The sequence below is a fragment of the Nerophis ophidion genome, linkage group LG26 (assembly GCF_033978795.1).
Source record: "Nerophis ophidion isolate RoL-2023_Sa linkage group LG26, RoL_Noph_v1.0, whole genome shotgun sequence".
NCBI lineage: Eukaryota > Metazoa > Chordata > Actinopteri > Syngnathiformes > Syngnathidae > Nerophis > Nerophis ophidion.
This window is the reverse complement of record NC_084636.1, coordinates 31,661,038-31,688,538: the sequence shown is the minus strand read 5'-3', so window position 1 is coordinate 31,688,538 and position 27,501 is coordinate 31,661,038. Positions and strand designations below refer to the sequence as shown.

Here is a 27,501-nt window from a genome sequence, read left to right as displayed (position 1 = left end):
CATAATAACCTTGCTTGGATGGCAACATATGTTGCTCCAAAACACTGTTGTAACATGTGGCTTGGCATTATCTTGCTGAAATAAGCAGGGGCGTCCATGATAACCTTGCTTGGATGGCAACATATGTTGCTCCAAGACACTGTTGTAACATGTGGCTTGGCATTATCTTGCTGAAATAAGCAGGGGCGTCCATAATAACCTTGCTTGGATGGCAACATATGTTGCTCCAAAACACTGTTGTAACATGTGGCTTGGCATTATCTTGCTGAAATAAGCAGGGGCGTCCATGATAACCTTGCTTGGATGGCAACATATGTTGCTCCAAAACACTGTTGTAACATGTGGCTTGGCATTATCTTGCTGAAATAAGCAGGGGCGTCCATGATAACCTTGCTTGGATGGCAACATATGTTGCTCCAAGACACTGTTGTAACATGTGGCTTGGCATTATCTTGCTGAAATAAGCAGGGGCGTCCATGATAACCTTGCTTGGATGGCAACATATGTTGCTCCAAAACACTGTTGTAACATGTGGCTTGGCATTATCTTGCTGAAATAAGCAGGGGCGTCCATGATAACCTTGCTTGGATGGCAACATATGTTGCTCCAAGACACTGTTGTAACATGTGGCTTGGCATTATCTTGCTGAAATAAGCAGGGGCGTCCATGATAACCTTGCTTGGATGGCAACATATGTTGCTCGAAAACACTGTTGTAACATGTGGCTTGGCATTATCTTGCTGAAATAAGCAGGGGCGTCCATGATAACCTTGCTTGGATGGCAACATATGTTGCTCCAAGACACTGTTGTAACATGTGGCTTGGCATTATCTTGCTGAAATAAGCAGGGGCGTCCATGATAACCTTGCTTGGATGGCAACATATGTTGCTCCAAGACACTGTTGTAACATGTGGCTTGGCATTATCTTGCTGAAATAAGCAGGGGCGTCCATGATAACCTTGCTTGGATGGCAACAAAAGTTGCTCCAATACACTGTTGTAACATGTGGCTTGCCATTATCTTGCTGAAATAAGCAGGGGCGTCCATGATAACCTTGCTTGGATGGCAACATATGTTGCTCCAAGACACTGTTGTAACATGTGGCTTGGCATTATCTTGCTGGAATAAGCAGGGGCGTCCATGATAACCTTGCTTGGATGGCAACATATGTTGCTCCAAGACACTGTTGTAACATGTGGCTTGGCATTATCTTGCTGAAATAAGCAGGGGCGTCCATGATAACCTTGCTTGGATGGCAACATATGTTGCTCCAAAACACTGTTGTAACATATGGCTTGGCATTATCTTGCTGAAATAAGCAGGGGCGTCCATGATAACCTTGCTTGGATGGCAACATATGTTGCTCCAAGACACTGTTGTAACATGTGGCTTGGCATTATCTTGCTGAAATAAGCAGGGGCGTCCATGATAACCTTGCTTGGATGGCAACATATGTTGCTCCAAGACACTGTTGTAACATGTGGCTTGGCATTATCTTGCTGAAATAAGCAGGGGCGTCCATGATAACCTTGCTTGGATGGCAACATATGTTGCTCCAAAACACTGTTGTAACATGTGGCTTGGCATTATCTTGCTGAAATAAGCAGGGGCGTCCATGATAACCTTGCTTGGATGGCAACATATGTTGCTCCAAGACACTGTTGTAACATGTGGCTTGGCATTATCTTGCTGAAATAAGCAGGGGCGTCCATGATAACCTTGCTTGGATGGCAACATATGTTGCTCCAAGACACTGTTGTAACATGTGGCTTGGCATTATCTTGCTGAAATAAGCAGGGGCGTCCATGATAACCTTGCTTGGATGGCAACATATGTTGCTCCAAAACCTGTATGTACCTTTCAGCATTAATGGTGACTTTACAGATGTGTAAGTTACCCAAGTCTTGGGCAGTAATACACCTCCATACCATCACAGATGCTGGCTTTTCAACTTTGTGCCTATAACAGTCTTTATGGTTCTTTTACTCTTGGGTCCTGAGCAGTGGTCCCCAACCTTTTTGTATCCGCGGACCGGTCAACGCTTAATAATTTGTCCCGCGGCCCGGGTGGGGGGAGGGGGAGGGCGGAGTCCTTTTTTATTTATTTTTTATGGTCAGTGCACTAATTGTAAGTGTATATTGTGTTTTTATGTTGCTTTTTTTTTAAATAAAAAAGAATAAAAAATTCTTCTGCGGCCCGGTGGTTGGGGACCATTGGTCCAGAGGACATGACGTCCACAGTTTCCAAAAACAATTTGAAATGAGGACTCGTCAGACCACGGAACACTTTTCCACTTTGCATCAGTTCATCTTAGATGAGCTCGGGCCCAGCGAAGCCGGCGGCGCTTATGGGTGTTGTTGATAAATGGCTTTGGCTTTGTATAGTAGAGTTTTAACTTGCACTTACAGGTGTAGTGACAAACTGTTGTTACTGACAGTGGTTTTCTGAAGTCTTCCTGAGCCCATGTGGTGATATCTTTTACACACTGATGTCGCTTTTTGATGCAGTACCACCTGAGGGATGGAAGGTCCGTAATATCATGGCTTACATGCAGTGATTTCTCCAGATTCTCTGAACCTCTTGATGATATTACGGACAGTAGATGATGAAACCCCTCAATTCCCTGCAATAGCTGGTTGAGAAATGTTGTTCTTAAACTGTTGGACATTTTGCTCAGGCATTTGTTGACAAATTGGTGACCCTCGCCCCGTCCTTGTTTGTGAATGACTGAGCATTTAATGGAAGCTGCTTTTATACCCAATCATGGCACCCACCTGTTCCCAATTAGCCTGTTCACCTGTGGGATGTTCCAAACAAGTGTTTTATGAGCTGTCCTCAACTTTCTCAGTCTTTTTTGCCACTTGTGCCAGCTTTTTTTGAAAAATGTTGCAGGCATCAAATTCCAAATGAGCTAATATTTGCAAAAAATAACAGTTTGCCAGTGTGAACATTAAATATCTTGTCTTTGCAGTCTATTCAATTGAATATAGGTTGAAAAGGATTTGCAAATCTTTTTATTTACCATTTCCACAACGTGCCACCTTCACTGGTTTTGGGGTTTGTAGTTGAATTCCGTGTGAGTTTAGCACATCGTGATGATTTAATCCCGATGATTCCTTTGTTTGTGGCGTGCAGGTGAAAGTGCTGCTGGGATACCGTGTGGTGCAGGTGGCGTGTGGCAGCAGGGACGCTCAAACTCTGGCACTCACTGATGAAGGTACTTTTGGAGAAGGATCCGGTAGGGGCGGCCCCGATCCGATACTCGCTCTGATATCAGCAGAAAACAACTGATATGTGTTTGTATGTAAAATATGTGAATTCATGTGCGATACAAGCATCCCTTTACTTACATGACATTTTTATTCATTTATACATTTATATTAAATTTTTTTTATTTTTTTTATTTCCTCAGTATTATTGTATTACTTAAAATATTTATATCCATATTTACTAATTTATTAAATTTTTTTTCTTATTTTTATTTTATTCATATTTAAAAAAAAGTTAATTACAATATTCATACTTGTATGAATAAATTAGCTTTTTAACAAACTTTATTACGTTGTCGTTGTCTCGAAAGGATATCGACATCAGATATTGATCAGATATCAGCGTTCATGTCACATGTGCGATATCATGTGTGATACAAGCAGCCCTGCAGCGTGTTAACTCAATTTATTCCATTTTAGTCAAGCCGTTTACAAAAGGTAAACATGCTTGGCTATAGGCGACAAGCAGCTACACAACAGCTAAGCACACATGCTAGACATAGGTATGGGACATTTGTCAATAAAAACAAGTATCAAATAATTTATATTTACATATTACTTACACACACAAAGTCTCCAAGGCAGAAGCGTATTCAAAAGTATACAGTAACAAATGTGTCCGCATCATTCAACTATTTGCGTCACAAGCTGAACTTCATGAACTATTATCCAACAAAAAGAATAACCACTCCATTTCAACTTAGAGACAGCGTACGTCCATTCCAGACAGTTAATAATGAATAGTTTTTCATAGCTACTGTTGTTTTCTCTTCGATTCATTTCACTTAATCAAACCTTTTCCAACCTGACAAAATGATACAGGTGCGATTGATTCCTGTTGATGTCCTATTGCATTAATACTGATATCGGACAATACTCAAGGCTTCCGCTAAACATGCACTTTGTTGTAGTTTCGAAATTTGTTTTTTGTGCGGGTTCATGAATTGTGTTTTTGTGATGTTATCACAAAAAGGTTTTTTTTGGGTGAATTTATTATGTTCTTTCACTTCCTTCTGACTTCTCACGCCCTGCGTGGCTTTCAGAGTTTCCGCCACACTCTTCCTCACTTTGCTGTGTTGAGGAAGCAGAGATATGCAAAAAAAAAACGAGTGCAAAGCCACTGTGTTTGATGCCGTGACCCGGATGATAGTTGTCTACAAACAAACCTCGAGTGCGAAGCCACTAATTTTGTGCCGCGACCCAATGATTGTTGTTTACAAACCCCATCACAAGTGCAAAACCGTTAATTTGGTGCCGTGACCCAGATGATCGCTATTTACAAACCCATCACGTGTAAAGCCACTAACATGGTGCCGTGACCCTGATGATCATTGTTTACAAACCCATCACGAGTACAAAACCACTAATTTGGTGCTGTGACCCGATGATAGTTGCTTATAAACCCATCCCGTGTAAAGCCACTAACATGGTGCCGTGACCCTGATGATCGTTGTTTACAAACCCATCACAAGTACAAAACCACTAAATTGCTGCTGTGAGCCAATGATTGTTGTTTACAACCCCATCACAAGTGCAAAACCGTTAATTCGGTGCCGTGACCCAGATGATCGCTATTTACAAACCCATCACGTTTAAAGCCACTAACATGGTGCCGTGACGCTGATGATCGTTGTTTACAAACCCATCACAAGTACAAAACCACTAATTTGGTGCTGTGACGCGATGATAGTTGCTTATAAACTCATCACGTGTAAAGCCACTAACATGGTGCCGTGACCCTGATGATCGTTGTTTACAAACCCATCACGAGTACAAAACCACTAATTTGGTGCTGTGACCCAATGATTGTTGTTTACAACCCCATCACAAGTGCAAAACCGTTAATTTGGTGCCGTGACCCAGATGACCGGTATTTATAAACCCATCACGTGTAAAGCCACTAACATGGTGCCGTGACCCTGATGATCGTTGTTTACAAACCCATCACGAGTACAAAACCACTAATTTGGTGCTGTGACCCGATGATAGTTGCTTACAAACTCATCACGTGTAAAGCCACTAACATGGTGCCGTGACCCAGATGATCATTGTTTACAAACCCATCACGAGTACAAAACCACTAATTTGGTGCTGTGACCCGATGATTGTTGCTTACAAACTCATCACGTGTAAAGCCACTAACATGGTGCCGTGACCCTGATGATAGTTGCTTACAAACTCATCACGTGTACAAAGCCATTAGTTTGGTGCCGCAAGCCGAATGATCGTTGTTTACAAACCCATGAGGAGTGCAAAGCCATTATTTTGGTCCTGTGTCCCGGCTGAGCGTTGTCTATAAAACCTTCACATGTAAAGCCACTAAATTGGTGCTGTGACCCGGATGATCATTGTTTACAAACCCATCACGAGTGCAAAGCCACTAATTTGGTGCCCTGTCCTGGATGATTGTTGTCTACAAACCCATCACGTGTAAAGCCACTAAATTGGTGCTGTGACCCGGATGATCATTGCTTACAATACCATCACGAGTGCAAAGTCAAACCACTATTTTGGTGCATGACCCGGATGACCGTTATCTACAACCGATCAAAAGTCGTTAGTTTGGGACTGTGACCTGGGTGATTGTTGTTTACAAACCCATCACGAGTGCAAAGCCACTAATTTGATGACGTGTCCTGGAAGATCGTTGTCTACAAATCCATCACGAGTGCGGAGTCAAACCACTAATTTGGTGCCGTGTCCCGGATGATGGTTGTCTACACACCCATCAGGAGTATGAAGTCAAACCACTAATTTGGTGCCGTGTCCCGGATTATTGTTGTCTACAACCCATCACAAGTGCTAAGTCGTTTATTTGGTGCTGTGACCCGGGTGATCGTTGTTTACAAAACCATCACGAGTGCTAAGCCACTAATTTGATGACGTGTCCTGGAAGATCATTGTCTACAAACCCATCACAAGTGCAAAGTCAAACCACTATTTTGGTGCATGACCCGGATGATCGTTATCTACAACCCATCAAAAGTCGTTAGTTTGGTGCTGTGACCTGGGTGATTGTTGTTTACAAACCCATCACGAGTGCAAAGCCACTAATTTGATGACGTGTCCTGGAAGATCGTTGTCTACAAATCCATCACGAGTGCGGAGTCAAACCACTAATTTGGTGCCGTGTCCCGGATGATCGTTGTCTACACACCCATCAGGAGTATGAAGTCAAACCACAAATTTGGTGCCGTGTCCCGGATTATTGTTGTCTACAACCCATCACAAGTGCTAAGTCGTTTATTTGGTGCTGTGACCCGGGTGATCGTTGTTTACAAAACCATCACGAGTGCTAAGCCACTAATTTGATGACGTGTCTTGGAAGATCGTTGTCTACAAACCCATAACAAGTGCAAAGTCAAACCACTATTTTGGTGCATGACCCGGATGATCGTTATCTACAACCCATCAAAAGTCGTTAGTTTGGTGCTGTGACCTGGGTGATTGTTGTTTACAAAACCATCACGAGTGCAAAGCCACTAATTTGATGATGTGTCCCGGAAGATCGTTGTCTACAAATCCATCACGAGTGCGGAGTCAAACCACTAATTTGGTGCCGTGTCCCGGATGCTCGTTGTCTACACACCCATCAGGAGTATGAAGTCAAACCACTAATTTGGTGCTGTGACCCGGATGATCATTGTTTACAAACCCATCACAAGTGCAAAGCCACTAATTTGGTGCCCTGTCCTGGATGATCGTTGTCTACAAACCCATCACGAGTGCAAAGTCAAACCACTATTTTGGTGCATGATCCGGATGATCGTGATCTACAACCCATCAAAGGTCGTTAGTTTGGTGCTGTGACCTGGGTGATTGTTGTTTAAAAACCCATCACAAGTGCAAAGCCACTAATTTGATGACGTCCTGGAAGATCGTTGTCTACAAATCCATCACGAGTGCGAAGTCAAACCACTAAATTGGTGCCGTGTCCCGGATGATCGTTGTCTACAAACCCATCAGGAGTATGAAGTCAAACCACTAATTTGGTGCTGTGACCCGGATTATTGTTGTCTGAAACCCATCACAAGTGCTAAATCGTTTATTTGGTGCTGTGACCCGGGTGATCGTTGTTTACAAAACCATCACGAGTGCAAAGTCAAACCACTATTTTGGTGCATGACCCGGATGATCGTTGTCTACAAACTCATCACGGGTGCAAAGTCCATCCATTCATCCATTTTCTACCGCTTATTCCCTTTTGAGGTCGCGGGGGGCGCTGGGGCCTATCTCAGCTACAATCGGGCAGAAGGCGGAGTACACCCTGGACAAGTCGCCACCTCATCGCAGGGCCAACACAGATAGACAGACAACATTCACACTCACATTCACACACTAGGGCCAATTTAGTGTTGCCAATCAACCTATCCCCAGGTGCATGTCTTTGGAAGTGGGAGGAAGCCGGAGTACCCGGAGGGAACCCACGCATTCACGGGGAGAATTTCCAAACTCCACACAGAAAGATCCCAAGCCTGGGATTGAACCCAGGACTGCAGGACCTTCGTATTGTGAGGCAGACGCACTAACCCCTCTGCCACCGTGAAGCCCGAGTGCAAAATCAAACCACTAATTTGGTGCCGTGATCCGGATGATCGCTGTCTACTAACTCATCACAAGTGCAAAGCCACTAATTTTGCTCTGTGACTCGGATGGTCACTGTCTATCAATCAATCAATCAATGTTTATTTATATAGCCCCAAATCACAAATGTCTCAAAGGACTGCACAAATCATTACGACTACAACATCCTCGGAAGAACCCACAAAAGGGCAAGGAAAACTCACACCTAGTGGGCAGGGAGAATTCACATCCAGTGGGACGCCAGTGACAATGCTGACTATGAGAAACCTTGGAGAGGACCTCAGATGTGGGCAACCCCCCCCCCCTCTAGGGGACCGAAAGCAATGGATGTGGAGCGGGTCTAACATGATACTGTGAAAGTTCAATCCATAGTGGCTCCAACACAGCCGCGAGAGTTCAGTTCAAGCGGATCCAAGACAGCAGCGAGAGTCCCGTCCACAAGAGACCATCTCAAGCGGAGGCGGATCAGCAGCGTAGAGATGTCCCCAACCGATACAGGCGAGCGGTCCATCCTGGGTCCCGACGAGCGGTCCATCCTGGGTCTCGACTCTGGACAGCCAGTACTTCATCCATGGTCATCGGACCGGACCCCCTCCACAAGGGAGGGGGGGACATAGGAGAAGGAAAAGAAGCGGCAGATCAACTGGTCTAAAAAGGTGGTCTATTTAAAGGCTAGAGTATACAGATGAGTTTTAAGGTGAGACTTAAATGCTTCTACTGAGGTAGCATCTCGAACTGTTACCGGGAGGGCATTCCAGAGTACTGGAGGCCGAACGGAAAACGCTCTATAGCCCGCAGACTCTTTTTGGGCTCTAGGAATCACTAATAAGCCGGAGTCTTTTGAAGGCAGATTTCTTGCCGGGACATATGGTACAATACAATCGGCAAGATAGGCTGGAGCTAGACCGGGTAGTATTTTATACGTAAGTAGTAAAACCTTAAAGTCACTTCTTAAGTGTACAGGAAGCCAGTGCAGGTGAGCCAGTACAGGCGTAATGTGATCAAACTTTCTTGTTCTTGTCAAAAGTCTAGCAGCCACATTTTGTACCAACTGTAATCTTTTAATGCTAGACATGGGGAGACCCGAAAATAATACGTTACAGTAATCGAGACGAGACGTAACAAACGCATGGATAATGATCTCGGCGTCTTTAGTGGACAGAATGGAGCGAATTTTAGCGATATTACGGAGATGAAAGAAGGCCGTTTTAGTAACGCATTTAATGTGTGACTCAAAGGAGAGAGTTGGGTCGAAGATAATACCCAGATTTTTTCCAGTCACCTTGTTTTATTATTTGGTTGTCAAATGTTAAAGTTGTATTATTAAATAGAGGTCGGTGTCTAGCAGGACCGATAATCAGCATTTCTACAAACCCATTACATGGAAAAAGCCACTAATTTGGTGCCGTGACCCGGATGTAATTGTGGTTTAGGTGGGTTAGTGTAACAGACCAAACTTCCCTCCCTGACACCTTAAGAGCTTGCATTGGGGGGGGGGGGGGGGGCGACACGGAAGCAGGTTCTGGACCGACTGGACCACACGCATACATGTCTTGTTCTTGTTTTGCAGGGTTGGTGTTCTCTTGGGGCGACGGAGACTTCGGCAAGTTGGGTCGCGGAGGCAGCGAGGGTTGCAACATCCCCCAGAACATCGAGAGGCTGAACGGACAGGGCGTCTCCCAAATCGAATGCGGCGCTCAGTTCTCCTTGGCTCTGACCAAATCAGGCGTGGTGTGGACATGGTAATAAACCCCGCCCCCCCCACACAAACTCATGCCAAACATGTCCCCCACGTGACGCGGACCTCCACACAGGGGCAAAGGGGACTACTTCCGACTGGGACACGGCACGGACGTCCACGTGCGGAAGCCCCAGATGGTGGAGGGCCTGCGAGGCAAGAAGATAGTCCATGTCGCAGTCGGAGCCTTGCACTGTTTGGCGGTCACGGATTCAGGACAGGTGAGTCAACAACGGAAGCGCCTCTCCCAGAACCGCGAGACACGAGTATGGTGTACGCCCCCGCCTCAGGTGTACGCCTGGGGGGACAACGACCACGGACAACAAGGCAACGGCACCACAACGGTCAACAGGAAGCCCATGCTGGTGCAGGGTCTGGAGGGCCAGAAGATCACCAGAGTGGCCTGTGGCTCCTCCCACAGCGTAGCCTGGACCACCGTGGATGTGACCACGCCCTCTGTCCACGAGCCGGTCCTGTTCCAGACTGCCAGGGACTCACTCGGGGCGTCTTATTTAGGTGAGACATCGTTTCATTCAAATACTTAGTCTAATATGTTCAACTGCGACTGATTGACATACTGTATCCTCTGCAACTGAGTATTTGATGTGTACTTGTCCAATGGATGTCATACCGCCCTGAGATCGGTAGGTTGTGAGTTCAAACCCCGGCCGAGTCATACCAAAGACTATAAAAATGGATCCCATTACCTCCCTGCTTGGCACTCAGCATCAAGGGTTGGAATTGGGGGTTAAATCACCCAAAATAATTCCTGGGCGTGGCCACCGCTGCTGCCCACTGCTCCCCTCACCTCCCAGGGGGTGATCAAGGGTGATGGGTCAAATGCAGAGAAAAATTTCGCCACACCTAGTGTGTGTGTGTGACAATCATTGGTACTTTAACTTATGTTAGTTTAGCATCACTAGCATAGTTATGTCACCTACATGCTAACATTACATTTTAACATCATTTCAAGTTAGCTACAATAGCATAGCTATGTGAGTTACATGCTAACATTACATTTTAACATCATGCTAGGTTAGCAACACTAGCATAGCTATGTGCGTTACATGCTAACATTACATCTTAACATCATGCTCTGTTAGCATCACTAGCATAGCTATGTGAGCTACATGCTGACGTTACATTATAATATCATGCTATATTAGCATCACTAGCTTAGCTATGTGAGCTACATGCTAACATTACATTTTAACATCATTTCAGGTTAGCAACACTAGCAAAGCTATGTGAGCTACATGCTAACATTACATCTTAAGATCATGCTCTGTTAGCATCACTAGCATTGCTATGTGAGCTACATGCTGACATTACATTATAACATCATGCTATATTAGCATCACTAGCTTAGCTATGTGAGCTACATGCTAACATTACATTATAACATCATGCTATATTAGCATCACTAGCTTAGCTATGTGAGCTACATGCTAACATTACATTATAACATCATTTCAGGTTAGCAAAAATAGCATATCTATGTGAGCTACATGCTAACATTACATTATAACATCATGCTAGTTCAGCAGCACTACCATAGCCATACATGTAATAGACCTACGTCTGTTACTGGCTGACGGGTAGTTTGGCATCACTAGCATAGTTATGTCACCTACATGCTAACATTACATTTTAACATCATTTCAGGTTAGCAACACTAGCAAAGCTATGTGAGCTACATGCTGACATTACATTCTAACATCATTACAGGTTAGCAACACTTGCATAGCTATGTGAGTTACATGCTAACATTACATTTTAACATCATGCTAGGTTAGCAACACTAGCATAGCTATGTGAGTTACATGCTAACATTACATCTTAACATCATGCTCTGTTAGCATCACTAGCATAGCTATGTGAGCTACATGCTGACATTACATTATAACATCATGCTATATTAGCATCACTAGCTTAGCTATGTGAGCTACATGCTAACATTACATTATAACATCATGCTAGGTTAGCAACACTTGCATAGCTAAGTGAGTTACATGCTAACATTACATTTTAACATCATGCTAGGTTAGCAACACTAGCGTAGCTATGTGAGTTACATGCTAACATTACATCTTAAGATCATGCTCTGTTAGCATCACTAGCATAGCTATGTGAGCTACATGTTAACATTACATTATAACATCATGCTAGGTTAGCAACACTAGCTTAACTATGTGAGCTACATGTTAACATTACATTTTAACATCATTTCAGGTTAGCAAAAATAGCATATCTATGTGAGCTACATGCTAACATTACATTATAACATCATGCTAGGTTAGCAACACTAGCATAGCTATGTGAGCTACATGCTAAAACCACATTTTAACATCATGCTAGTTCAGCAGCACTACCATAGCCATACATGTAATAGACTTACGTCTGTTACTGGCTGACGGATAGTCGGCATACATTTATTTTAGGATGTATAGTGAAGCCTGATTTTTCTACATGTTGGGTGTGTACACGGAGCGAGTTCATCCATCTAGGGGTGGGTCAGTGGTGGTAGCATGTCTCACACAGGAAGGACGTTTTTCCTCCATGACATCATTAACAGGATCTTACCTCAAAGTGGAGCAAACAAGTGATGGAGATAATAGATTTTTTTCATCATGCCGTTTTAAAGGCCTACTGAAAGCCACTACTAGCGACCACGCAGTCTGATAGTTTATATATCAATGATGAAATATTAACATTGCAACACATGCCAATACGGCCTTTTTAGTTTACATAATTGCAATTTTAAATTTCCCGCAAAGTGTCGTGTTGAAAACGTCGCGGTATGATGACTCGTATGCAGAGGTGGGTAGAGTAGCCAGAAATTGTACTCAAGTAAGAGTACAGTTACTTTAGAGATTTATTACTCAAGTAAAAGTAAGGAGTAGTCACCCAAATATTTACTTGAGTAAAAGTAAAAAGTATGTTGTGAAAAATCTACTCAAGTACTGAGTAACTGATGAGTAACCTGATTACGGCAAAAAATAATGCACAAAAACATAAAAATAGCAATGAACAAATTCAGAGCCATGAATATCTCTTAAGCAACTAAAACAATAATATATATTAAATAATAGTACATTAAAATAAAATGAAAAAAATGGCACATTGAGCCACAATAACTTAACAGCACCATAGCCTCAGTAGGCATTCATTGATTTGATTGATTGATTAAAACATGTATTAGTAGATTGCACAGTACAGTACATATTCCGTACAATTGACCACTAAATGGTAACACCCCAATAAGTTTTTCAACGTTTATCAATTACTTAATAAATGACCAAGTCGAGGTGATCTACCTCATTTATACATATACATACACACACAAATCATTTATACACACACATATCATACATACACACACATATCATATATATATGTATATATATATATTAAATATATATATATATATATATATATACATTTATATTTACAGTATATAATTTATATTTATCTATTTTGCCGTTTTTGTTGACATGTTAAAGGTGTTTTAATGAATATACATGCATGTTTAACATATAGATTCCTATCTTTCATGAAGACAAGAATATAAGTTGGTGTATTACCTGATTCTGATGACTTGCATTGATTGGAATCAGACAGTATAGTGCTGATAATGTCCACGTTTTCAAATGGAGGAGAAAAAAAGTTCCTCTTTTCTGTCTAATACCACATGAAAGTCGTTGGTTTTTGGCATCTTATTTGTCCAGCTTCCATATTCGTTTTTATACACTTTACAAGAAACACATTGGCGGCAAACTCCGTGGCTTGCTAGCTTGTTTGCGCTGGCTTTCGGAGACTCTTATTTTGTTAGCGCAGGCGCGATGGAGCGGCGCTTTTATTGTGAAGACAGGAACTGTGCGATCAGTCTTTAGGGTTTTGACGGGAAGTACGGTTGAAATAAAAAGTGTCTTTTTTCCTTTACACTTTTGATTGATTGATTGAAACTTTTATTATTAGATTGCACAGTACAGTACATAATCTGTACAATTGACCACTAAATGGTTTTTTAACTTGTTTAAGTCGGGTCACGTGACCGCCTGGCTCTGTTTGATTGGTCCAACGTCACCAGTGACTGCATGTGATTGGTGAAAGGCAGGCATGCGTAGATTCTACTTTGAAGCTCTGTCATTAACCAAAACAAACATTAATAGATCGATAAAAAAAAGTAGCGAGTAGCGAGCTGAATGTAGATAAATGGAACGGAGTAAAAGTAGCGTTTCTTCTCTATAAATATACTCAAGTAAAAGTAAAAGTATGTTGCAGAAAAACTACTCGTAGAAGTACAATTTATCCCAAAAGTTACTCAAGTAAATGTAACGGAGTAAATGTAGCGCGTTACTACCCACCTCTGCTCGTATGATGACGCGTGGGTTGGATGTCTCGGGTTGTAGCGGACGTTATTTTCCAGCCCGATCCAAGCTATAAGTAGTCTGCTTAAATCGCATAATTAAACAGTATTCCGGACATCTGTGTTGCTGAATCTTTTGCAATTTGTTTAATTAATAATGGAGAAGTCAAAGTAGAAAGATGGAGGTGGGAAGCTTTAGCCTTTAGCCACACAAACACAATCGGTGTTTCCTTCTTTAAATTCCCGAAGGCGAAGCTTTGCTACGGATCAGAGAGGTCAAGCAAACATGGATCCCGACCAAATGTCAACCGGCAGTTTTCGGTGAGAAAATTGTGGTAATAAGTTTGCTCTTACCGGCGACACGCGGCGACATCAGCGTAGCTTCCAGCAGCGTGACTTGCCTCAGAGACTCTGAGTCAACACACGTACCCGTAGCCACACCCGTCCGACTTTAGGTACACTTTAATCTCACTAAAACACTAACACAATGAGCGGATAAGGGATTTTCAATCAATCAATCAATCAATGTTTATTTATATAGCCCCAAATCACAAATGTCTCAAAGGACTGCACAAATCATTACGACTACAACATCCTCGGAAGAACCCACAAAAGGGCAAGGAAAACTCACACCCAGTGGGCAGGGAGAATTCACATCCAGTGGGACGCCAGTGACAATGCTGACTATGAGAAACCTTGGAGAGGACCTCAGATGTGGGCAACCCCCCCCCCTCTAGGGGACCGAAAGCAATGGATGTCGAGCGGGTCTAACATGATACTGTGAAAGTTCAATCCATAGTGGCTCCAACACAGCCGCGAGAGTTCAGTTCAAGCGGATCCAAGACAGCAGCGAGAGTCCCGTCCACAGGAAACCATCTCAAGCGGATCAGCAGCGTAGAGATGTCCCCAACCGATACAGGCGAGCGGTCCATCCTGGGTCCCGAAGAGCGGTCAATCCTGGGTCTCGACTCTGGACAGCCAGTACTTCATCCATGGTCATCGGACCGGACCCCCTCCACAAGGGAGGGGGGGACATAGGAGAAAGAAAAGAAGCGGCAGATCAACTGGTCTAAAAAGGAGGTCTATTTAAAGGCTAGAGTATACAGATGAGTTTTAAGGTGAGACTTAAATGCTTCTACTGAGGTAGCATCTCGAACTGTTACCGGGAGGGCATTCCAGAGTACTGGAGCCCGAACGGAAAACGCTCTATAGCCCGCAGACTTTTTTTGGGCTCTAGGAATCACTAATAAGCCGGAGTCTTTTGATTTTCCAGAATTATCATAGTAAATATGTGTAATAACATCTGCAATCGCCTTTTTTTTATTTGATTTTTTCTAGTCCTTTACTCTCAATATCCTCATTCACGATTTTTTTCATCTTCGCTCAAATTAATGGGGAAATTGATGCTTTCTCGGTCGGAATAGCTCTTGGTGCTGAAGGCTCACTTTGTAAACAATGTGAGGATGTGAGGAGCCCTACAACCCGTGATGTCACGCGCACATCGTCGGCAAGGCTTTTTTATTAGCGACCTAAAGTTGCGAACTTTATCGTCTATTTTCTCTACTAAATCCTTTCAGCAAAAATATGGCAATGTCGCGAAATGATCAAGTATGAGACATAAAATGGACCTGCTATCTCTGTTTAAATAAGAACATTTCATTTCAGTAGGCCTTTAAAGTGTTTCCTCCCAGCAGGGGGCAGTGTTGTGCAATCTGACATGTGTGCTATCTCGCCAGGTGTGCAGTCAGACAGCAGCGACTCCTCTGCCAGAAACAAGATGAGCGGTCAGAGCAACGCGAAGCCAAACCGACCGTCACTGGCCAAGATTCTCCTCAGCCTGGACGGCAACCTGGCCAAGCAACAAGCGCTCTCTCATGTTCTGTCCGCCTTACAGATCATGTATGCCAGGTACCAGGGCGCAAATACACAGGGGGGGCCCTCAAGCTGCTCCACTGAGGGCCACAGACTGACAAATCAAAGCAAGGAGTTTTCGCCTTCAAAAACCAGGACAATATAGAGACGTTTGTGTGAATGCTGACCAGCCAAAGCTGAACTGGAATGCTAACAGTTAGCACATTGGCTAGTGACAAAAAATAGGAGCCAAATGAGTACAGTGTTTACAGTTAGCATTCATAGAAAAAATACCGAAGGCATCAAGAAACAAGAAATAGGAGCCAAATGAGTACGGTGTTTACAGTTAGCATTCGTAAAAAAATACCAGAGACATCAAGTAACAAAAAATAGGAGGCAAATGAGTACGGTGTTTACAGTTAGCATTCGTGAAATACCAAAGGCGTCAAGTACCAAAATAATAGGAGCTAAATGAGTACGGTGTTTACGGTTAGCATTCGTAAAAAAATACCAAAGGCATTGAGTAACAAAAAATAGGAGACAAATGAGTACAATGTTTACAGTTAGCATTCGTGAAATATCAAAGGCGTCAAGTAACAAAAAATATGAGCCAAATGAGTACAGTGTTTACGGTTAGCATTTGTAAAAAAATACCAAAGGCATCAAGTAACAAAAAATAGGAGACTAAAGAGTACAATGTTTACAGTTAGCATTCGTGAAATACCAGAGACATCAAGTAAAAAAAATAGGAGGCAAATGAGTACGGTGTTTACAGTTAGCATTCGTGAAATACCAAAGGCATCAAGTAACAAAAAATAGGAGACAAATGAGTACAATGTTTACAGTTAGCATTCGTGAAATACCAAAGGCGTCAAGTAACAAAAAATAGGAGCCAAATGAGTATGGTGTTTACGGTTAGCATTCGTGAAATACCAAAGGTGTCAAGAAACAAGAAATAGGAGCCAAATGAGTACGGTGTTTGCGGTTAGCATTCGTAAAAAAATACCAGAGACATCAAGTAACAAAAAATAGCAGGCAAATGAGTACCGTGTTTACAGTTAGCATTCGTGAAATACCAAAGGCGTCAAGTAACAAGAAATAGGAGCCAAATGAGTACGGTGTTTACGGTTAGCATTCGTAAAAAAATACCAGAGACATCAAGTAAAGAAAATAGGAGGCAAATGAGTACGGTGTTTACAGTTAGCATTCGTGAAATACCAAAGGCATCAAGTAACAAAAAATAGGAGCCAAATGAGTACGGTGTTTACAGTTAGCATTCGTGAAATACCAAAGGCGTCAAGTAACAAAAAATAGGAGCCAAATGAGTACGGTGTTTACAGTTAGCATTCATAGAAAAAATACCGAAGGCATCAAGTAACAAAAATAGGAGCCAAATGAGTACGGTGTTTACGGTTAGCATTCGTAAAAAAATACCAGAGACATCAAGTAACAAAAAATAGGAGGCAAATGATTACGGTGTTTACAGTTAGCATTCGTGAAATACCAAAGGCGTCAAGTAACAAGAAATAGGAGCCAAATGAGTACGGTGTTTACGGTTAGCATTCGTGAAATACCAAAGGCGTCAAGAAACAAGAAATAGGAGCCAAATGAGTACGGTGTTTACGGTTAGCATTCGTAAAAAAATACCAGAGACATCAAGTAACAAAAAATAGCAGGCAAATGAGTACCGTGTTTACAGTTAGCATTCGTGAAATACCAAAGGCGTCAAGTAACAAGAAATAGGAGCCAAATGAGTACGGTGTTTACAGTTAGCATTCATAGAAAAAATACCGAAGGCATCAAGTAACAAAAATAGGAGCCAAATGAGTACGGTGTTTACGGTTAGCATTCGTAAAAAAATACCAAAGGCATCAAGTAACAAAAAATAGGAGACAAATGAGTACAATGTTTACAGTTAGCATTCGTGAAATACCAATGGCGTCAAGTAACAAAAAATAGGAGCCAAATGAGTACGGTGTTTACGGTTAGCATTCGTAAAAAAATACCAAAGGCATCAAGTAACAAAAAATAGGAGACAAATGAGTACGGTGTTTACAGTTAGCATTCGTAAAAAAATACCAGAGACATCAAGTAACAAAAAATAGGAGGCAAATGAGTACGGTGTTTACAGTTAGCATTCGTGAAATACCAAAGGCGTCAAGTAACAAGAAATAGGAGCCAAATGAGTACGGTGTTTACGGTTAGCATTCGTGAAATACCAAAGGCGTCAAGAAACAAGAAATAGGAGCCAAATGAGTACGGTGTTTACGGTTAGCATTCGTAAAAAAATACCAAAGGCATCAAGTAACAAAAAATAGGAGCCAAATGAGTACGGTGTTTACAGTTAGCATTCGTGAAATACCAAAGGCGTCAAGTAACAAAAAATAGGAGCCAAATGAGTACGGTGTTTACAGTTAGCATTCATAGAAAAAATACCGAAGGCATCAAGTAACAAAAATAGGAGCCAAATGAGTACGGTGTTTACGGTTAGCATTCGTAAAAAAATACCAAAGGCATCAAGTAACAAAAAATAGGAGACAAATGAGTACAATGTTTACAGTTAGCATTCGTGAAATACCAATGGCGTCAAGTAACAAAAAATAGGAGCCAAATGAGTACGGTGTTTACGGTTAGCATTCGTAAAAAAATACCAAAGGCATCAAGTAACAAAAAATAGGAGACAAATGAGTACGGTGTTTACAGTTAGCATTCGTAAAAAAATACCAGAGACATCAAGTAACAAAAAATAGGAGGCAAATGAGTACGGTGTTTACAGTTAGCATTCGTGAAATACCAAAGGCGTCAAGTAACAAGAAATAGGAGCCAAATGAGTACGGTGTTTACGGTTAGCATTCGTGAAATACCAAAGGCGTCAAGAAACAAGAAATAGGAGCCAAATGAGTACGGTGTTTACGGTTAGCATTCGTAAAAAAATACCAAAGGCATCAAGTAACAAAAAATAGGAGCCAAATGAGTACAATGTTTACAGTTAGCATTCGTGAAATACCAAAGGTGTCAAGAAACAAGAAATAGGAGCCAAATGAGTACGGTGTTTACGGTTAGCATTCGTAAAAAAATACCAGAGACATCAAGTAACAAAAAAATAGGAGGCAAATGAGTACGGTGTTTACAGTTAGCATTCGTGAAATACCAAAGGCGTCAAGTAACAAGAAATAGGAGGCAAATGAGTACGGTGTTTACAGTTAGCATTCGTGAAATACCAAAGGCGTCAAGTAACAAGAAATAGGAGGCAAATGAGTACGGTGTTTACAGTTAGCATTCAAGAAATACCAAAGCATATGACAATGCTGTGTATACCTGCTAAATCTGGCATGCTAATGTTAGCTTGTTAAAATGCCTACTGAGCATGTGCCAACATATTCATTTGAGGTGTGCACCTGAAATGTTGGCCTGCTAACAGTAGCTAGCAGCAAGTGCCAAAATATGACTGAAGCGTATACTTAGAAAATTAGCCAAAAAAAGCTACTATGCTACCAGGTATCATTTGTCAAATAATACAATATTTGATGCTGAGGTGTATACCTGCTAAATTAGCTAACATTAGAATGCTAACTGTGGGCTGTTAAAATATATGCAAATAGCCCCCAGGCCCTCTGCTGTATAGGAAGATGGACTTTTCTAACAGGGTGTCCTGTGCTCCTCAGGGATGCTGTGGTTGGCGCCCTGATGCCCGCCAGCATGATGGTGCCAGCAGAGCGTCCTCCCAGCTCTCCTCTGCCCCCGCCTGACTCCTCCTCCTCATCCAGTGTCACTGGCGATGAAGGCTCGCCTGTCCTGCCGGAACCCGAGGGCCCGGTCAGCCCCAACCCTTGGCAGGACAAGAAGGGAGAGGTACGCATCCAGAGTGTCCTCAACTCATTCATGTTATTGGGATTGTCCTCATTTGGGTTTATAACTCATTGTTGTTATTGTGATCGTCCTCCTTTGGGTCCACAACTCATTCATGTTATTGTGATCATCCTCATTTGGGTCTATAACTCATTCATGTTATTGTGATCATCCTCATTTGGGTCTATAACTCATTCATGTTATTGTGATCGTCCTCATTTGAGTCTACAACTCATTCATGTTATTGTGATTATCCTCATTTGGGTCTATAACTCATTCATGTTTTTGTGATCGTCCTTTGGGTCCACAACTCATTCATGTTATTGTGATCATCTTCATTTGGGTCTATAACTCATTTATGTTATTGTGATCGTCCTCATTTGGGTCTACAACTCATTCATGTTATTGTGATTATCCTCATTTGGGTCTACAACTCATTCATGTTATTGTGATTGTCCTCATTTGGGTCTACAACTCATTCATGTTATTGTGATTGTCCTCATTTGGGTCTACAACACATTCATGTTTTTGCGATCGTCCACCTTTGGGCCCACAACTCATTCATGTTATTGTGATTGTCCTCATTTGGGTCCACAACACATTCATGTTATTGTGATTGTCCTCATTTGGGTCCACAACACATTCATGTTATTGCGATTTACCTCATTTGGGTCCACAACACATTCATGTTATTGCGATTTACCTCATTTGGGTCCACAACACATTCATGTTATTGTGATTGTCCTCATTTGGGTCCACAACACATTCATGTTATTGTGATCGTCCTTATTTGGCCCTACAACACATTCATGTTATCGTGATCGTCCTCCTTTTGGTCCACAACTTAATTATGTTTTTGTGATCGTCCTCCTTTGGGTCTACAACTCATTCATGTTATTGTGATTGTCCTCATTTGGGTTTAAAACTCATTCATGTAGTTGTGATTGTCCTCATTTGGGTCTACAACTCATTTGTGTTGTTTTCATTTGGGTCTACAACTCATTCATGTATTTGTGATTGTCCTCATTTGGGTCCACAACTCACTCATGTTTTTGTCCTCATTTAGGTCCACAACTCACTCATGTTATTGTCCTCATTTGGGTCGACAACTCTTTCATGTTATTGTCCTCAAGTGGCTCCACAACTCAATCATATTTTTGTCCTCATTTGGGTCCACATCTCATTCATGTTATTGTGATTGTTCTCATTTGGGTCTACAACTCATTCATGTTATTGAGATTGTCCTCATGGGTCTACAATTAATTCATGTTATTGTCCTCATGGGTCTACAAGTCATTCATGTTATTGTCCTCATGGGTCTACATCTCACTCATGTTATTGTCCTCATTTAGGTCCACAACTCAGTCATGTTACTGTTCCCCATTTGGGTACACAACTCATTCATGTTATTGTCCCCATTTGGGTCCGCAACTCATTCATGTTATTTTGATTGTCTTCATTTGGGTCCACAACTCACTCATGTTATTGTCCTAATTTGGGGTCCACAACTCATTCATGTTATTGTCCTCAATTGGCTCCACAACTCAATCATGTTTTTGTCCTCATTTGGGTCCACAACTCAATCAAGTTATTGTCATGTTATTCCAATTGTCCTCATTTGGGTCTACAACTCATTCATGTTATTGAGATGGTCTTCATTTGGGTCCAAAAGTCATTCTTGTTATTGTCCTCATGGGTCTACAACTCATTCATGTTATTGTCCTCATGGGTCTACATCTCATTCATGTTATTGTCCTCATTTAGGTACACAAGTCAGTCATGTTACTGTTCCTCATTTAGGTACACAAGTCATTCATGTTATTGTCCTCATTTAGGTACACAAGTCAGTCAAGTTACTGTTCCTCATTTAGGTACACAAGTCATTCATGTTATTGTCCTCATTTAGGTACACAAGTCAGTCATGTTACTGTTCCTCATTTAGGTACACAAGTCATTCATGTTATTGTCCTCATTTAGGTACACAAGTCAGTCATGTTACTGTTCCTCATTTAGGTACACAAGTCATTCATGTTATTGTCCTCATTTAGGTACACAAGTCATTCATGTAATTTTCCTCATTTGGCTCCACAGTTCACTCATGTTATTGTCCTCATTTTGCTCCACAATTCACTCATGTTATAGTCCTCATTTGGGTCCACAACTAATTGTTATTGTCCTCATTTGGGTTTACATCACATTCATGTTATTGTGATTGTCCTCATTTGGGTCTACAACTCATTCATGTTATTGAGATTGTATTCATTTGGGTCCACAACTCATTCATGTTATTGTCCTCATGGGTCTTCAATTCATTCATAGTATTGTTCTAATGGGTCTACAACTCATTCATGTTATTGTCCTCATGGGCCTACATCTCACTCATGTTATTGTCCTCATTTAGGTCCACAACTCAGTCATGTTACTGTTCCTCATTTGGGTACACAACTCATTCATGTTATTGTCCTCGTTTGGGTCTACAACTCATTCATGTTATTGTGATTGTCTTCATTGGGGTCCACAACTCACTCATGCTATTGTCCTCATTCGGGTCGATAACTCATTCATGTTATTGTATTCAATTGGCTCCACAACTCAATTTTGTTTTTGTCCTCATTTGGGTCCACAACTCATTCATGTTATTGAGATTGTCTTCATTTGGGTCCAGAAGTCATTCATGTTATTGTCCTCCTGGGTCTACAACTCATTCATGTTATTGTCCTCATGGGTCTGCATCTCATTCATGGTATTGTCCTCATTTAGGTACACAACTCAGTCATGTTACTGTCCCTCATTTGGGTACACAAGTCATTCATGTTATTGTCCTCATTTGGCTCTACAAGCCATTCATGTTATTGTTCTCATTATGCTCCACAAGTCACTCATGTTATAGTCCTCATTTGGGTCCACAACTCACTCGTGTTATTGTCCTCATTTAGGTCCACAACTCATTCATGTTATTGTCCTCATTTGGGTCTACATCACATTCATGTTATTGTGATTGTCCTGATTTGGGTCTACAATTCACTCATGTTATTGTCCTCATTTGGGTCGACAACTCATTCATGTCATTGTCGTCAATTGGCTCCACAACTCAATTATGTCATTGTCCTCCTTTGGGTCCAAAACTCATTCATGTTATTGTCCTCATTTGGGTCCATGACTCACTCGTTAATTTCCTCATTTGGGTCCACAACTAATTCATGTTATCGTAATTGTCCTCATTTAGGTCCACAATTCATTAATGTTTTTATCCTATTTTGGGTCTACAACTCATTCATGTTCTTGTCTTCATTTGGGTCCACATCACATTCATGTCATTGTCCTCATTTGGGTCCAAAATTAATTAATGTTGTATTCCTCGTTTGGGTCTACAACTCATTACTGTTATCGTGTGTGAACAGCTGCCCTCTTCAGAAGACGCACTGACGCCGTCATCAGCAGTCACACCGTCTGCCTCCGGCGCCTCCTCTCGTCCGTTCATCCCCGTCACCGACGACCCGGGAGCTGCCAGCATCATCGCAGAGACCATGACTAAGACCAAAGAGGTCCGTCTGTCTGCCAGTAAGATCTATAGTCCATCAGCTAGTTGACACGGTGATGTTGTGGCCAGGACTCGGAGAACCAGAGCAAAGTTGTGGGTCCTGAACCTCAGTACCTGGATGAGTTCTCCAGCCTGCTGGTGCCCGATGACACCAGAGTCATGGTGGACCTGCTCAAACTGGCCGTGTCCTGTCGCTCCGGGGACAAAGGCAAGGACGTGCTGTCGGCCGTGTTGTCCGGCATGGGGACGGCATACCCGCAGGTAACTCTTTCATCTACGGCAGGGGTGCCCATTACGTCGATCGCGATCTACCAGTCGACCGCGGGCGGTGTGTCAGTCGATCTCCAGCCAGGGTTTTAAAAAAAATAGACCTAAAAATTAGTGATCATCAATCTTCACCAAGACGTCACTTAAATGACATTCACGGTACCGGAGGGTCTTGTGAGATGACGCTGGCTGCTGCAAGATCATTATTATGAAAATATGACCGAGAGGAAGGCGAGAAACACTTTTTATTTTAACAGACTCTCGCGCCGTACCTTCCGTCAAAACTCTAAAGGCCGACTGCACATTTCCTATCTTCACAATAAAAGCCCTGCTTCATGCTGCCTGCGCTAACTAAATACAGAGTCTCGGAAAACTGGCGTGCACAAGCGATCCCTCAGAAAGCTGGCGTGCACATCACTTGTGCACGCCAGCTGTCCGAGACTCTTATTTTGTTAGCGCAGGCAGCATGAAGCAGGGCTTTTATTGTGAAGATAGGAAATGTGCAGTCGGCCTTTAGAGTTTTGACGGAAGGGACGGCGCGAAAGTCTGTTGAAATAAAAAGTGTTTCTCGCCTTCCTCTCTGTCATTTTTTCATAATAATGAACTGGCAGCAGCCAGCGTTATCTCACAAGACCCTCGGGTGCCGTGAATGTCAATCAAGCAAGCTACGGAATTTGCCGCCAATGTTTTTCTTGTAAAGTGTATGGAAGCTGGATGAATTAGATGCCAAAAACCAACCACTTTCATGTGGTATTGTACAGAAAGGACAACTTTTTTTCTCCTCCATTTGAAAATGTGGGCGTTATCATCATTACTGTCTGATTCCAATCAATGCAAGTCATCAGAATCAGGTAATACACCAGCTTATATTCTTGTCTTTGTGAAAGAAAGACATCTATATGTGTTACACATGCTTGTATTATCATTAAACACATTTAACTTGTTTACAAAAATGTCTCTTTCATAAATAAATAAATATAAATGATATATATAAATGAGGTAGATCCCCTCGAGTTGGTCAATTGAAAAGTAGCTCGCCTGCAGAAAAAGTGTGGGCACCCCTGGTCTACGGTATTTTGTCTCATCAATATAAAAAATTACAAATATATCTCTTAAGTTAACTAGTTAGCAAACCAACTAGTCTGTAACTAATGAGCTGACATACTTTTGGCAATATAGTGCATTTGCCCACCGGCCTTTACTCACGAATGAACTTGAAGTGCCATCCCATGGAATTGTCCAAAATGTTTTGGTATCCTGGAGCATTCAATGTTCCTTTCACTGGAACTAAGGCGCCAAACCCAACTCCTGAAAAAAACAAATACCATAATTCCTCCTCCACCAAATTTCACACTCTGCACAATGCAGTCCGAAACGCAGCCTTATCCTGGCAACCTCCAAACCCGGACTGGTCCATCAGTTTGCCGGATGGAAAAGCGTGATTCGTGAGTCCAGAGAAGGTGTCTCCACTGCTCTAGAGTCCAGTGGCGACGTGCTTTACGCCAGTGGTCCCCAACCACCGGGCCGCGGAAGAATTTTTTTTATAAATATTTTTTTTTTTTTAATAAAAAAAAAAAGTCATTAAATCAACATTAAAAACACTTACAATTAGTGCACAACTCAAAAAAACTCCCTTTTTCATGACAAAGAAAAAAAATGATAATAAATAAAAATAATCCCCCGTGCTCTTTCAGGAGGAGCATGTTAAAAAAAATAATGCACTTTGTGACTTCAATAATAAATATGGCAGTGCCATGTTGGCATTTTTTTCCATAACTTGAGTTGATTCATTTTGGACAACCTTGTTACTTTGTTAAATGGATCCAGCGGGGCATCACAACAAAATTAGGCATAATTTACTGCTTGCCTGTGTATCGGCTGGGGACATCTCTGCGCTGCTGATCCGCCTCCGCTTGGGATGGTTTCCTGCTGGCTCCGCTGTGAACAGGACTCTCGCTGCTGTGTTGGATCCGCTTTGGACTGGACTCTCGCGACTGTGTTGGATCCATTATAGATTGAACTTTCACAGTATCATGTTAGACCCGCTCGACATCCATTGCTTTCCTCCTCTCCAAGGTTCTCATAGTCATCATTGTCACCGACGTCCCACTGGGTGTGAGTTTTCCTTGCCCTTATGTGGGCCTACCGAGGATGTCGTAGTGGTTTGTGCAGCCCTTTGAGACACTAGTGATTTAGGGCTATATAAGTAAACATTGATTGATTGATTGAATTATGTGTTCATTCTACAACTGTACATATCGGTATCGGTCTGTATTAGAATCGGTAGTTAAGAGTTGGACAATATCGGATATCGGCAAAAAAGCCATTATCGGACATCTCTATTCAGAATGGATTCAAACTGATTGTCGCAATATAATGTTTGGTGTAGGAGTGATGATTCAACTTTAGAAAACAGGTCACATGTTACAAAAGCTTGTTGTGTCTGCTGAAAAATACACACTGCAAATAAGCGGAGGGCTGACCTAAAAAAGTCGGGGCGGCATAGCTCGGTTGGTAGAGTGGCCGTGCCAGCAACTTGAGGGTTCCAGGTTCGATTCCCGCCTCCGCCGTCCTCGTCTCTTCCGTTGCGTTCTTGGGCAAGACACTCTACCCACCTGCTCCCAGTGTCACCCACACTGGTTTAAATTAGAGATGTCCGATAATCAATCAATCAATCAATCAATGTTTATTTATATAGCCCCAAATCACAAATGTCTCAAAGGACTGCACAAATCATTACGACTACAACATCCTCGGAAGAACCCACAAAAGGGCAAGGAAAACTCACACCCAGTGGGCAGGGAGAATTCACATCCAGTGGGACGCCAGTGACAATGCTGACTATGAGAAACCTTGGAGAGGACCTCAGATGTGGGCAACCCCCCCCCTCTAGGGGACCGAAAGCAATGGATGTCGAGCGGGTCTAACATGATACTGTGAAAGTTCAATCCATAGTGGCTCCAACACAGCCGCGAGAGTTCAGTTCAAAGCGGATCCAAGACAGCAGCGAGAGTCCCGTCCACAGGAGACCATCTCAAGCGGAGGCGGATCAGCAGCGTAGAGATGTCCCCAACCAATACAGGCGAGCGGTCCATCCTGGGTCCCGACGAGCGGTCCATCCTGGGTCTCGACTCTGGACAGCCAGTACTTCATCCATGGTCATCGGACCGGACCCCCTCCACAAGGGAGGGGGGGACATAGGAGAAAGAAAAGAAGCGGCAAATCAACTGGTCTAAAAAGGAGGTCTATTTAAAGGCTAGAGTATACAGATGAGTTTTAAGGTGAGACTTAAATGCTTTTACTGAGGTAGCATCTCGAACTGTTACCGGGAGGGCATTCCAGAGTACTGGAGCCCGAACGGAAAACGCTCTATAGCCCGCAGACTTTTTTTGGGCTTTGGGAATCACTAATAAGCCGGAGTCCTTTGAAGGCAGATTTCTTGCCGGGACATATGGTACAATACAATCGGCAAGATAGGATGGAGCTAGACCGTGTAGTATTTTATACGTAAGTAGTAAAACCTTAAAGTCACATCTTAAGTGCACAGGAAGCCAGTGCAGGTGAGCCAGTACAGGCGTAATGTGATCAAACTTTCTTCTTCTTGTCAAAAGTCTAGCAGCCGCATTTTGTACCAACTGTAATCTTTTAATGCTAGACATGGGGAGACCCGAAAATAATACGTTACAGTAATCGATACGAGACGTAACAAACGCATGGATAATGATCTCGGCGTCTTTAGTGGACAAAATAGAGCGAATTTTAGCGATATTACGGAGATGAAAGAAGGCCGTTTTAGTAACGCTTTTAATGGCTTTGTGACAGTCTACTCAAGCCGTCGTGCGGGTTCCAAGGACCGTCAAGGAAGGACATAACTGTGGGCATGTTTCGACTTCTTTATTTTTCAACAAAGGTCTCTTGCCGTGGGGCTTCACGGTGGCAGAAGGGTTAGTGCGTCTGCCTCACAATACGAAGTTCCTGCAGTCCTGGGTTCAAATCCAGGCTTGTGATCTTTCTGTGTGGAGTTTGCATGTT

At 42.5% G+C, this 27,501-nt stretch overlaps 1 protein-coding gene across 7 annotated transcripts in view; it reads left to right on the top strand.

Annotated features, from left to right (window-relative positions):
• herc2 (HECT and RLD domain containing E3 ubiquitin protein ligase 2) overlaps window positions 1-27,501 on the top strand; it is a 274,014-nt gene that overhangs the window by 155,933 nt on the left and 90,580 nt on the right. For all 7 annotated transcript variants that reach the window (XM_061888270.1, XM_061888266.1, XM_061888265.1 and 4 more), the window contains exons 61-68: window positions 3,137-3,218; window positions 9,425-9,596; window positions 9,669-9,813; window positions 9,883-10,108; window positions 15,698-15,869; window positions 19,478-19,664; window positions 23,063-23,206; window positions 23,272-23,463. In XM_061888270.1, coding sequence (XP_061744254.1) covers window positions 3,137-3,218; window positions 9,425-9,596; window positions 9,669-9,813; window positions 9,883-10,108; window positions 15,698-15,869; window positions 19,478-19,664; window positions 23,063-23,206; window positions 23,272-23,463 — 1,320 coding nt within the window. The remainder of the gene's footprint in view (window positions 1-3,136; window positions 3,219-9,424; window positions 9,597-9,668; window positions 9,814-9,882; window positions 10,109-15,697; window positions 15,870-19,477; window positions 19,665-23,062; window positions 23,207-23,271; window positions 23,464-27,501) is intronic.